At 38.9% G+C, this 12,530-nt stretch overlaps 1 protein-coding gene across 4 annotated transcripts in view; it reads left to right on the top strand.

Moving 5' to 3' along the window:
* LOC114045698 (formin-like protein 2) overlaps window positions 1–12,530 on the top strand; it is a 371,038-nt gene that overhangs the window by 318,588 nt on the left and 39,920 nt on the right. For all 4 annotated transcript variants that reach the window (XM_027865807.1, XM_027865809.1, XM_027865808.1 and 1 more), the window contains exons 10-11: window positions 7,359–7,433; window positions 10,798–10,908. In XM_027865807.1, coding sequence (XP_027721608.1) covers window positions 7,359–7,433; window positions 10,798–10,908 — 186 coding nt within the window. The remainder of the gene's footprint in view (window positions 1–7,358; window positions 7,434–10,797; window positions 10,909–12,530) is intronic.

Here is a 12,530-nt window from a genome sequence, read left to right as displayed (position 1 = left end):
GGTCTTATTGATGCCAAGGCCAACATTATACACTGCGCCACTGTGCTGGATCTCAAATTTTGCAAATATATTGACCTCAGAAAAGAGGAGTCTTCTGCTTTTTGAGAGGACCTCCAGCACTGTAAGGGTCCTTTTGGGCAAAAAAGGTGCCCTCCAGCCTTCCTTGTGAGTTTCTCTCTCTGAGTACCTAGCTGTTATAGGGAATTTACAGCAATGATTAGATGGAATAGGTTTGTATGTAGGGGGGGATGAGGGAAAGATGAAGAAGATTAAAAGTGGAAATGACCAAGTTCAGTAGCACAATAGTAAAATTTTAATCTAAAAACTTATAAGAAGAGGTGGTGGAACCTGTAATGTAAATAATCTATAAAATAAATGGAAATATTTTTCTGGTTTTATTAATCATATCATATACTTTGAGGAGACCCTTGGAATAAATTCTTGTGAGGATCACTGATCAAATATTTCTCACATTCTGAAAACAACTTAAAATTCACATTTTTTATTCCACCAGTTTTCAAGAAATTAATCAATTGTAAAAATAGAAAGAGTCACTCTAATCATTACTGCTTTATTTTAAGTGTGGTGGTGGTGGTGGTGGTGTTCCAGATGTGAACTGTATGAGCCAATACTATTTTCTTTTGATGTGGGATATGTCTCTTACCAACCTTCATTAAATGTATCTTGCCATTTCCTGTAGTATTCCAGAATATATTTGTCTAATGAACACTGAGGTAATATGGATAAAAATGTGAACCTTGATAAGACACTTCTTTGCCTTGAAAAGTGGTGGGTGGTTCTTGAAACTGGGTTGTTCTTATGAATGAGTACAAGCAAACACAGTCCTCCAATGCCTACTTACTTACAATTGACTGCACAGCAATATAAGATTTTGTACAGACAAACAATTTGGAGAGCTAATTAGGACCCCTTTAACCCTTTCACAGTGGAAAGCCATAATGATACTAGTCAATTACATTATTCTTTCATTCACCTGAGGCTGGAGTTGCGTTCAGACCTAAATGATAACACATGGTTTCATGCAGTGAGGATTCATTTCATAAAATCTCGATCATCTGTAAATCTAATGACTATTTAAAACAATCCAATTTATTTTGGAAAATTAAAGGCATTTCTCTACCTCTTATAATACACATGTTCCTAACATTGATTCATCTGATGACAGAATGAGAGGTTCATGAAGAAACATTGACAGCCAAGGGTTTGCTCAATGCTGACTTCACTCCACTAGGCTAGCATCAATGATTTACTGACTTTACCTAGTGTGAACTGTTCCAGTATCACTTGCCCTGGGGTTGGATGGTTTTTCATTTGATTAGCAGTCTATAAATTGCTTGCTATTTTTCTTTTGTCAACATTTTCTTTGACTATCCATATGGAATGTTTTATGAACTCTTCTAGACTGGACCCTTGATTATTTGTTAGTTTCTCTATTGAGTGTACTTCGGCATTAGAGTTTAAGTCAGTTTCTCTTGAATTCCTGTGATACCTATTTTGAGTAATTACATTCCTGAGAGGGGAATTTAGGGCTTTAATGAACTATTTTGCAGTTAATGAGCAAAAAGACTGGTAGAAATATAGACAATTTTTGTGTGAGGGGGTTGTTTGTTTTTGGTCTAGACAAATAATTTCATAGGTATTGGGGAATGCATGATGAGGAAAATCCCTCTGCAAGTTAATCAGTGCAAGTCAACAACTTCTCTATAACTTACGGTCTATGTTGTACTAGTATCAATTTTGATCCGTGATTGGTGACTTAAGTGGTCATTTAAGGGTGACCTTAGACAAGTTGTTTCCTAAACTCTTAGAACCTTAATTTCTTCATCTGTAAAATGGAGATAATGATTCATATTTACATAACATGTGTTTATAAAGTACTATTTCCATTTTATATTCCAGGAAAGAGAAGCTTAAAAAAGCTAAGCTGATTTGTCCATAGCTAGTAATTATTGGATATGAGTTCACATCTCCTAATTTCAAATCCAATGCCTTTTCTAGTACAACAGCTTGAGTCCCTGCCTATCTGATAGGTTTGTTGTGAGAATCCAACAAGATAACAAGGGAAACTGTTACGATATTTATATAAATATAATTGATACCATTAATGTTATCTACCATCCAGATGAGACCAGTGTCCTTACCTTACACCAATGTCCTTACCCTTTGAAGTAAAACTAAAGGAATCCTTTGATGACACCCCTGGGGAATTTGTTCATTATTGGCATTAGAAGAGAGCATGAGTTTGAAATCAACAGAAGCAGCAAGCAATTGAAATGAAGTCTTGCTTCATAGAGTTATTGACCTGGAAAAGATGTGCAGACAAAACAACACTTAAACTGTCCCAGACGGTTGGATATCTTGCTTTTAATTAGACCACAAGCAAAAGTGATTAGTTATCCATTTAACAATCAGTCATTTTTATACCTAACCTAAATTAGCTAGTGTTAATTGGTTAATAACTTGACATTTTAACATTTGGGGGACTAGAATGTCATAAGTAATTTCATTGCTGGTGATGAATCTGATTTATACTAATAGCATAGGATTAATCGAAAAAGTTAATTGGTCTTCTTCCTCTAACGCTGCAAGCCAGTTAAGGCAGATTACATCCCAGGGAAATTTGCAACCATTTACCATCACCCTGTGATGAAGAGGATGACAGTAATAACTGCTGTTCAGTTTACAACAATGCTGTGAGATGGATGGAGCAAATATTATTACTCTCATTTCACAGATGATGGCATTGAAATTCAAATGGGTAAATGGCTTGTCCAGGATGCCATGGATGGTAAGTGGCAGAGTCTGTATTTGAATCCATGGCTTCTGCTTCCAAGTCCTATGCCTTTTCCATTAGACCATGCAGTCTCACATTGGAATACACAACTATTTATTGGACTATTCACATTTTAAATTGCTCAGATCACTGGCATGTTTATGGAAAAAGCTGGAAGTTATCAAATATATTATAGACCATAAAACATTACTTTCTACTTCGAAGTTACCTCTGATAATAAATTTTGCTTTGTTTTTGTTTTGGGGTGGGGGGAGATCAGAATGACACTCTCAGGCTTGGACTTTGTGCTTTTCCTTATTCTTTGCTGGGATTGATGACAAAGTCACCACACGCTTCTGCACGTGTTACCTTCAGACGAATCCTGTTGCATGCCGACCTCACGCACCTTTCTTGTTTCATTTGAGGGGCTGTTTGGTTTGCATTTTGGGCACAGAATCTGGTGGTGAGAAAAAATTTCTGTAACACATGCTGCGTGCCACTGGATACAGAATAGAAGAACAAGCTTGGGGTTTGGAGTCAGGGATCTGGGTTTGAATTTCACCTCAGTCATGTGCTATTTGTGTGACCTTGAGCAAGTTATTTGACTTTTTTGGGCTTCAGTTTTTTCATCTAGTAAATGGGGGGAAGGGAGACATTGGACTAGATGAATGCTAACTAAGGTCCTTATGAATTGGTGATCCTATGATGTGTCAGTTGAGGAAATTGGACTCAATAACTAATTTATACAGCACTTTTAAACTTTTTAAGTGCTTTCGCTCCATCAAGCCTATGATTTAGGGAGTACCGATATTATCCCCATTTTGCAGATGGAAAAATTGAGTCTTTGAGAAGTTCAGTGACTTTGTCTGTGACCTCCCAACTAGTAAATATTTATGCCAGGATTCAAACTCTCCATTCCTGATTCCAAGGTCTATGATTTATATACAGGAAATATTTTTTCTTCTAAATAAGTTATAAATCCTTTAACCTGGGTCCTTAGGTCCCCATGGACCCTAAGATGTTTGTAGTACAAGGTGTAGCCTGAGGCAGGAAAAGGAAATAAGAACATGGAAATTTAGGCATTAGAACCAAAAGGTACCTTAGATATCACTTAGTCTGAATTCTCATTTTGGGGCAAAGTGACTTCCCGAAAATCACAAAGGTAGGGAAGGGAAGAACTGGAATTTAAACTCAGCTCTTATAATTCTACATATTATGCTTTTTTCAGAGATTGAGTACTAAGCTCCTTGAGGCTTGGGCCTATATTTAATTTTTAAAGCTTTATGTCCAGTTCCTGGCATAGTGTCTGGCACATAGTCAACACTAAATACTCTTTTGTTGATCGATTGGTTGGTTGAGCCAGTTAATGTGCACTACAGTAATATGACCGTTTTCTGGATTGTGCCCATGGATTGATTCCACTAAGTTTCTAGGTTAGTACAAGTAAAGGTGAGGCTCATAGATGAGCTAGGGGGAAAGAGTTGGTTATAGATGAATATTTGAGTGTCTCGGGACCCTCTTGCACTGTTGGTGACACCTGGGTCCATGGCTTACATCCTCACAGACTGGAAAGGGATAGTTGGATTCCATGCAGAGTAGTCTTGACAAACCTGTTTTAAAGTCTTCTACACTAGGATTCTTCTATCTCAATCCCCCTTTCCAGACCCCTCATGAACCGGGCCCTGATGTTACACCACTTTTTTTAGCTACTAGAGTTTGTTGTAACGTCACAAGTTATATAGGTGGCAATTAATATCTAGTGAAAGGCACTACTGTTGTGCAGAGTAAGTATAGTTGTTTGAGGAAAAGATAAAAGTGGGACAGTTTTAGAGCTAGAAATCCCTCATAGATGCATCCATATCAGATCATTCCTAAACTAACTTAGATGCATGGATTTGTCGATTGTTAAGTGTTAACAGGGCAATTGTTCTGTCGAGGGGATGGTACTGGATGGTCTCCGATGTGCCTTCTAGTTCTAGATTTATGATTCTTGCTCTGTATTATGACCTGCTCTGTAACCCACTCCTATGGCTAACAATCTTCATGCTAATTTTGTCTTTATTGAAATATGAGCATTGTTGCAGCCTTAGAAAAGATTGGGGCAGCTAGGTGGCACAGTGGATAGAGCACCGGCCCTGAAGTCAGGAGGACCTGAGTTCAAATCTGCCTTCAGACCAAACACTTATGACACTTACTAGGTGTGTGACCCTGAGCAAATCATTTAACCCCAATTGCCTTTAAAAAAAAAAAAAAAAGATGGAGAATAGCAGTTCCTCCTCCTCCAATGTAATAAATCCTTCATACATTTTAAGGTAATTATAAAGTCCCCCATTGGGGGACTTGGCTGTTGGATATTGGCTGTCCCTTCTCTAAGCGATATAACTTCACTTCCTTTAATTTGGCATAGCTTAAATAAATAGCAATGAAGTATCACTGCAGAGTTCATGTTCAGTAAAAAATTCCTCAGGGATGACTTTTTAAGACATAATATCCCTGAGTTTTCTTTGCTGAAAGTCCTGCTACAATGCTTCATTGTGGCTGGGGAGATGACCCTAGGTTCTGGGAGACCCATTAGTTCTGGCAGATCTTACCAAGTGGGACAGACTTTAAATATAGGTCCCATGTTGTACAACAAAGGACTATTATTTCAATAAGCAAATGTAAATTAAACTCCTATTGAGTTCAGTGCACTATACCAGTCAACTAAGGGAGAAACAGAGATGGGTAAGGCAGTCCCTACCCTAAAAAAATATAGATTCTATTCTGAGTTCATAATCCAGTAGCATCAAACCCAAAGATCCAATGTTTTATATAAATCAAGATTTGGGGAAGATTGAAAAGGAAATATCCTGCAGAGAGAGCACTGATAGATAATGAATGTGTTTTTTGGGGTTTTTTTTTGGCTAGGCAACCGGGTTAAATGACTTGCCCAGGGTCACACAGCTACTAGGTGTTATGTGTCTGAGGCCGGATTTGAACTCAGGTCATCCTGAATCCAGGGCGGATGCTCTATGCACTGCGCCACCTAGCTGCCCCGATAATGAATGTTTTGGCTATCGTAGCCATATCCTGGAGTATGTATGTTAGGGTCAAAATTTGCATCACTGGAGTGGGTACCCTCAAAAAATCAGAGATCCTCTAAGTATTGAAGAAATTGAATTTAAAAATGGGATGCTTCAACCAGAATCCTTTATTTTTCTACCAGGTGACAATTTTCTATGGTTTGGGTATCAGTTTTACATAGGGTTTATGTTAAAGCAAGAAGGGATGTTGGAGGTTCCCCTCATTTTACAGATGTAAACCCTTGGATTAAATCTGTGACATATTAACAGCTATTAGTGGTGTCTGTTAGTATTAGCCTTTGGAGATGTGATTTGGGTAGAAGAAGGAGAGATGAGGAAGTCAACAAAAAAAAGAACCGTTACATTTCATTTGAACTTTTAAAGAGGCTCTTTGATGACTAGAGTAGGTCTCTATAAGGTTGCAGTGTAAACCATTTAGTCTCTCTCATCTTGGTGCTCATGTGCTCAGTAGACTCTACTTACCCTTTACTGCCCTCCTCATGCTCTGTGATCTAGCCATACTATTCCCACTCATCTGTTCTTTGAACTCAACATTCCACCCCCATATTTTACTTTTGCATTGGCTCAGACACATCCACTCTGCCTGAAATCCTTTCCCTTTTCACCTCTACCTCTTAGAATCCTCGGTTGCTTTCAAGATTGAGCTCTGCCTGCTGCAGGAGGCTTTTCCTGGGCTTCTCAGATGCTAGAACCCTTTTTTCTGAAATCACTTGCCATTGACTCTCTGTATCTCACCTATATCTATTGATTTATGTGGTGTTACCCTCATTAGATTGTAAACTCCTTGAGGACAGGGACTGTTTTTCCTTCCTTTTATATCCCTGGTGTTTAGTCTGACACATAGTGTTTAATAAATTGTTGATTGGCTGACTGATTGACATAATGGCTATCATGAGAAGTTAAATTTAAAACAACAGCCCTGTAGTATGTCCATTATTTATCTATGTTCACACATTTCGAGCCCCTACTACTTAGTTAATTGCTCTCCGGCCCAGCAGTGTCCCTGTGGACTGAAAGGGTTAATATACTTTCAAATATGTCTAATTGACTCCTCCTGGGAGACTCCATCTCAGAGTCATCCCTAAGAGTCTGAGCATTTTGAGAAGCAAGAATTTTAAAAATGACTTTACAAACATTTCTGCTCTTTGTTTTTTCACCAATTTTCTAGGGTCTAGGCACATATTTCAGAATTAGGTGGCTCACACAGGCTGCCAGTGAAACAAAAACAGATTGAAAAAGAGTTTTAGACTATCAAAGCAACATGCAGAGAAAACCTAATATTGCTTTGTGATACTTTTAACCTGGCCCACATTCAGATATGGGAGTTAGGGCGACGTAGAGAAGAATTGTACACTATGAGAAAGAGAAAAAATACTGACTTTGTGGAAAGGCCTGTTAATTCTAATCATTTCTGAATGTGATTTTGAAACTCCCTGGAAAGAGATTTTACGTACATGGTGAAAATATGTGTGTCTTTTCAGGTTTGTGGAGAAAAACAACGCTTTGAGAAGCTGATGGAACATTTCAGAAATGAAGATAATAACATAGATTTTATGGTAAGTTATTTTAGCAGTGAATTCAATGTATTGTTACACAAAGTTTCTCCATTTTGGGAAAACATGTAGATGATGTATTCATAGTAAACATAATGAAACAAGAGTATAGCATGTTATTGTTAGACCCCAGAACGTCTATTTTAATTTATCAGTTTCCTTTGTTGCATGAGTATGTTTTGCTGTATCATATATATTGCATGATATCATAAAAAGGACTCTAGGAGCAACTTTGCAGCATATCGGAGGAAGATTCACACTTAGGAAAAAGAGAAATCAGGCCCAGTGCTCCTTGCCCACAAAGGCATGCACGATCCTACATCTGTCATCACATGGCACTTATAGCAAGAGCTGGCATCATCTAGCAACATCTGCATTCTTTGGTTGGTACTAGCCAAGCTGACGGTATACGGTATAAACCATCAAAATCCTGTTGCCACAAGATGTGAAGAATGATATAATATATTGGCATACGAGGTGGATATGTTGATAAACATTTCAAATGGAAGTGCTTAAGGGAATGTATTTTTGTAACTTGAGCTTCTGATAAACATCTATTAATAATCCAACGACTGCAGTTTTATTGGAGGGCACTATAAGATTTAAACAGCTTTGTGTTGCTCCCCTTCTCCCCCCACCCCTTTTTCCATACACACAGAATAGTTTCAGTCAGGCATCAGTCATTTGCCAGGTTTTTCTAGCAGGCTGGTGCACATGAAAGAACATATAATGGAACACTATCCAAGTCTCCAGCAGGCAGTAAAAGAATAGGATGGCACATTAATTAATGTCTTGATCATTGTAAGTTAACCACTGAGCATAATTTTCTGAAGTAGAGGGCCTCAGAGTAGCAGTAGACCCAGACTGCCAGATTCTCCCTGACCTAACTCGGTTTCCTCTGGGGAATCTCTCCTGGACCAGAGATGACATTGTTTGGGCTTGACTCCCCATGACAGCCCCTGAGCCACCTGGGTCGCTCATGCGGAAAGTCACCACTTCATTCATTCCTGGGTATGGGACATCAGACAAAGGACCAATTCGCCTTAGTGAAATTTCTTGTGGTTTGTACTGTTAACAGCAAAATATGGGAAAGATGCATCACAGATGTTTAACCTCCAGAATAATATTGTTTTATTTTTGCTGCTTATAGTTCCTCAATTTTTGCATGTGTGTGTACATGTGTTCTTGCTCTATTATTACTTTGCAAAATCAGAGAGGAAAAGAGAAGCTTAGGAAAGGTACATAATCTGACAGCATATGTGCTTCCGCTTTTTTTTTGAGCTTCTGCTTTTAAAAAAACTTTCTGCAACATGATACTAGGACTCACTATACACTGAGTTTCTTTGTTAATCTGTGGAAATTACTGAGGTGCTTTAATATTTTTCAGTGAATTTTTACATTAGCAATGGTTTCTAAAAAGGTACAGAGTCCACATTCTGGATTTCCCCCCAGTAGTTTGGGACCATAGTCCAATTCAGAAATTCCTTTGAGCCTTCCTAATTGGACCAAAATTGTTAATTGTATTAGAAATGTTTAAACATCCACATGTCAGTCATCTGCCTATTTCACTTGCTGAAAGAAAAGTGTTCATCCTTTCCATTGTGTGCATATGCAGGCATTGTTTGAATGAAAGCTCCTAACATAAAACTATGAAATATATATCTCCAAGGACATGCTTGCACCTTCACTCACAAATGAATTTATGTTTCTCATCCTGCTCTTTAGTGGGGTTGCTTCCTTTTGTCATTGAGCTTATTAAAAATATGGCAGCTCTGTTGCGCTGAGCAGTACATGGTTAATAGCAAATAGGTGAACGTTTGAAATCCTGCTACCACCATCTGGTCTTAACAAGAGCTACATGTTATTTAAAATGGTATGTAACAAATCACTTTAGAAGAGAAGCAGCCTGAGTCTTAGTAAAGAAAAGTCAAGAGTGCTTGTGAAATGCAGCTGGATTCTTCTTTTCCCCAGTTGCCCTCATCAGAGGACTGAAGAGAAGGGTCCTCAACAGGTGATTTAAACCTGCTTATAAAAAAGAAGGAGGAGGAGCACTTTCACAGAACAATCAAAAAGTCCCAAACCTTTAAAATTTCCAGGAATAGGCCTAGGTGATGAGATTTAGTTAAATAGCCTCAATACTAGAAAGTTCTTCCTACAAGGTATAATGCAAAATCATTTCCTTTAGAATAGCATAGGCTGGAAAGAGTACAGGATTTGTAAATAGTATTTTATTTTTTCAATTACATGTAAAGATAGTATTCAACATTCATTTTTTGTAAGATTTTGAGTTCCAAATTTTTTCACCCTCCCTCATTTCCACTCTGTCCTTTACCTCCCAGGTGGCAAGCAATCTGATATGGGTTGTACATGTACAATCTAGAGCATAGGATTTGAAGTCAGGGAACTTGGGTTCAAATCCTGGCTTTTATCCAAGGCCTTTATGGCCTTGATAAAATTGCTCCTCCTCTCTGCTCATCACTTTTCTCATCTGTAAGATGGAAGATTTGGACTAACTGACCTCCAAGTTCCCTTTTAGCTCTAATTTCTGTGAGTAGAGTAAGATTCTGTTGGTTTGTCTATGTTCAGCATGGAAAGGGCAACAAACCAGTGATGGAATCTTTATAAATAACCTAGAAATACAGACTATCAGAACTGGAAGGAATCTTAGGGCTTCTGTGGTCCAGTCCCTTCATTTTGCAGATGGGGGACTAGATTCTCCTATGGCCTGTGGTTACTCTGTAGTATTCTATACAATTAACCCTTGTGGAGACTGTTTATGTACCTTAAAGAAATAAGCAGCTACAACTAAGTGATAGATGACCTCTACAGGAAGAATATGTACCAAGGAAAACATTCATAAAACCCAGAAGATGGGAATCATTCTTAGAGGGAAAATAAATGTAGTTCTCCTCAAGGGCTTAAGCTTTCTCGGTAGAAAGGTACTACATAACAACCTTGGGAAAAATAGTTATCAAGGTATCTTTAATTATGTTTTGTAAAAATATGTTTCTCTATTACAAAAGGAAAATGGAATTGAGTGATCTATATTACTCATTTTCCATGGTGGGAACCTAGTTAATCTTGGGAGGGTTTTGGGGTTAGAAGGTGTATATGGGCATAGGGAATTTGGGAGTAAAATCAGTACTTGTATGGAGTTGTGATTAGGAGTTCATTAGAGAGGGGGAGATAGGTGAGAGGGCTCAGCATAACACACTGGCAAGGATGAGAAATGAATGAAAATAGGGTTGCAAAATTGTCAGATGAGAAATTGTTTTCTTGGAAAAGCTTCCCCACAGGATTGGGTGGAGAAGGCGCGCGATGGGGCTGATGCTGAAGTGCTTCTAACCTCGAGTTCATTTCCTTTCAGGTGGCATCTATGCAGTTCATTAATATTGTAGTCCATTCAGTTGAAGATATGAATTTCAGAGTTCATCTCCAGTATGAATTCACCAAATTAGGCCTGGATGAATACTTGGATGTGAGTATTACTGAGACCACAGGGCTGTACTATGGCATTTGATTTATGTGACCACCTCTAATTAGCATATTTCCAAAGTGAAAAGAATTTGATTACTCTCCAATTCTTATTCAGCCAATCAGGACCTCAATATGGTCCAGCAAACTGCTGCCATGCTGTCTAAAGGGATCAAATCGGGGTATTGCGTGATCTTCTGCTTCTGTGAGCTTCTCTGCCAATAAAACTGGATTCTTTTCAGAGCTCCTGAGACCTCAGCCTGTCTCTTGCCAGCAGCAGCCTCTTAGTAGCAGAGTTAGCTAACCCCACACATGCCCTAAGCTGCTGCAGCTGCAGCTGCTTCTGAGGGCGCAGTCCAGCCTCTGTTCTCGCTCTGAGCCCAGACTACTGGACTGTGCAAGCTTTGAGCTACGCCAGGACACCTTCTGGGCAGTAAAAGTCAAAGACCATGACTACTGCAAGTGCATAGCAAATCGTTATATCATACAGATAAAGCTGGAAGCAACTTGGGAAACCTACCCAGGAACTGACGCATTTTATTTTAGATGGTGGTTATTGCTTCAGAAGTTTTTCATTCTGGGAGCAGGGGTATGAAGAGGCATGGTCCCATATCTGTATGACTTCATGCTCCCTTGCAGAGTGCCTACCTTGTTCCTGAAGTTCCTATGTCCTGCTTTAGACTTCAGATTCCACCATAATCTGATTTAGAAAGTCTGGTTGAAACTTCCCAAATGGGCTGAGACAGTGAGCCTAAATGCCCCTGGGATATCTGCAGGGTATAACTTCGCAGAATCCGCTCTTAAAGCCTAATGCATTGTGTTATCAGCTCCCAACAGTAGTTGTATTGACTTTTTATTTATGAGTAGTCTAGAGCACTGCTCCCAACCTCACATTTCCTTTTTGATTTCTCATCTATCTGCAACTGTCTAAATCTTGGTTGCTGGTCACACACTCATTAATCTGATTACATAGTCTCTAAACAAAGGGATGGAGGGCTGCAAGGGTCTGCAGGTGACCCCCTAGAGAGGTCATTGATCTTAATCCTTGGTGTTGAGTATATTCTTCCGCACATGAAATCAAAATTTGAAAATCCCCAGGAGCTAATTCAGCATTTTTTAAAACTGCAGCTTGTAGGACTAGAATCCAGTCACACCCAAGAAATGGAAGAAATGCTTGCAGTAGCCATTCCTTTAATTTAATGTCCCCCTTGCCCTTTGAAACAAAATGAGGGTCTTTGTGGACCAGAAGCATGGATTTTCCTAGAGTCTAAGACTTCTATCTCACTCTCCAGCTAATGACTTTGATCCCTTGGGGTAGAATGATGTACTATTCTGGGACTATCCCCATTTTATAGATGAGAAAACTGACTCTGAGAAAGGTTAAATGACTTGCCCAGGGTCACACTGCTGGTAGCTGTCTGGACAAGATTCTAATTTGAGTCTTTCTGCCTCTAAGTCCAGTGCTCTATATATTACTCTACTTAATCTTCATTGGCATCAGGGAACAGTTTACACTGAGTATGGGAAAGAAACGTCAGGTTCTTTCTTTGTGCTCTCTTTGTAGTCTTGAGGCATCCTTTGGTTATGTTGACTTTGGTAGCAGTTTCCTAGGAACCATGCTTTGAG

Source organism: Vombatus ursinus, unplaced genomic scaffold (assembly GCF_900497805.2).
Source record: "Vombatus ursinus unplaced genomic scaffold, bare-nosed wombat genome assembly UNPS02014779.1, whole genome shotgun sequence".
Lineage (NCBI taxonomy): Eukaryota > Metazoa > Chordata > Mammalia > Diprotodontia > Vombatidae > Vombatus > Vombatus ursinus.
Note: the sequence above shows the minus strand (reverse complement) of the source record. Positions and strands in the feature narration are given on the sequence as shown.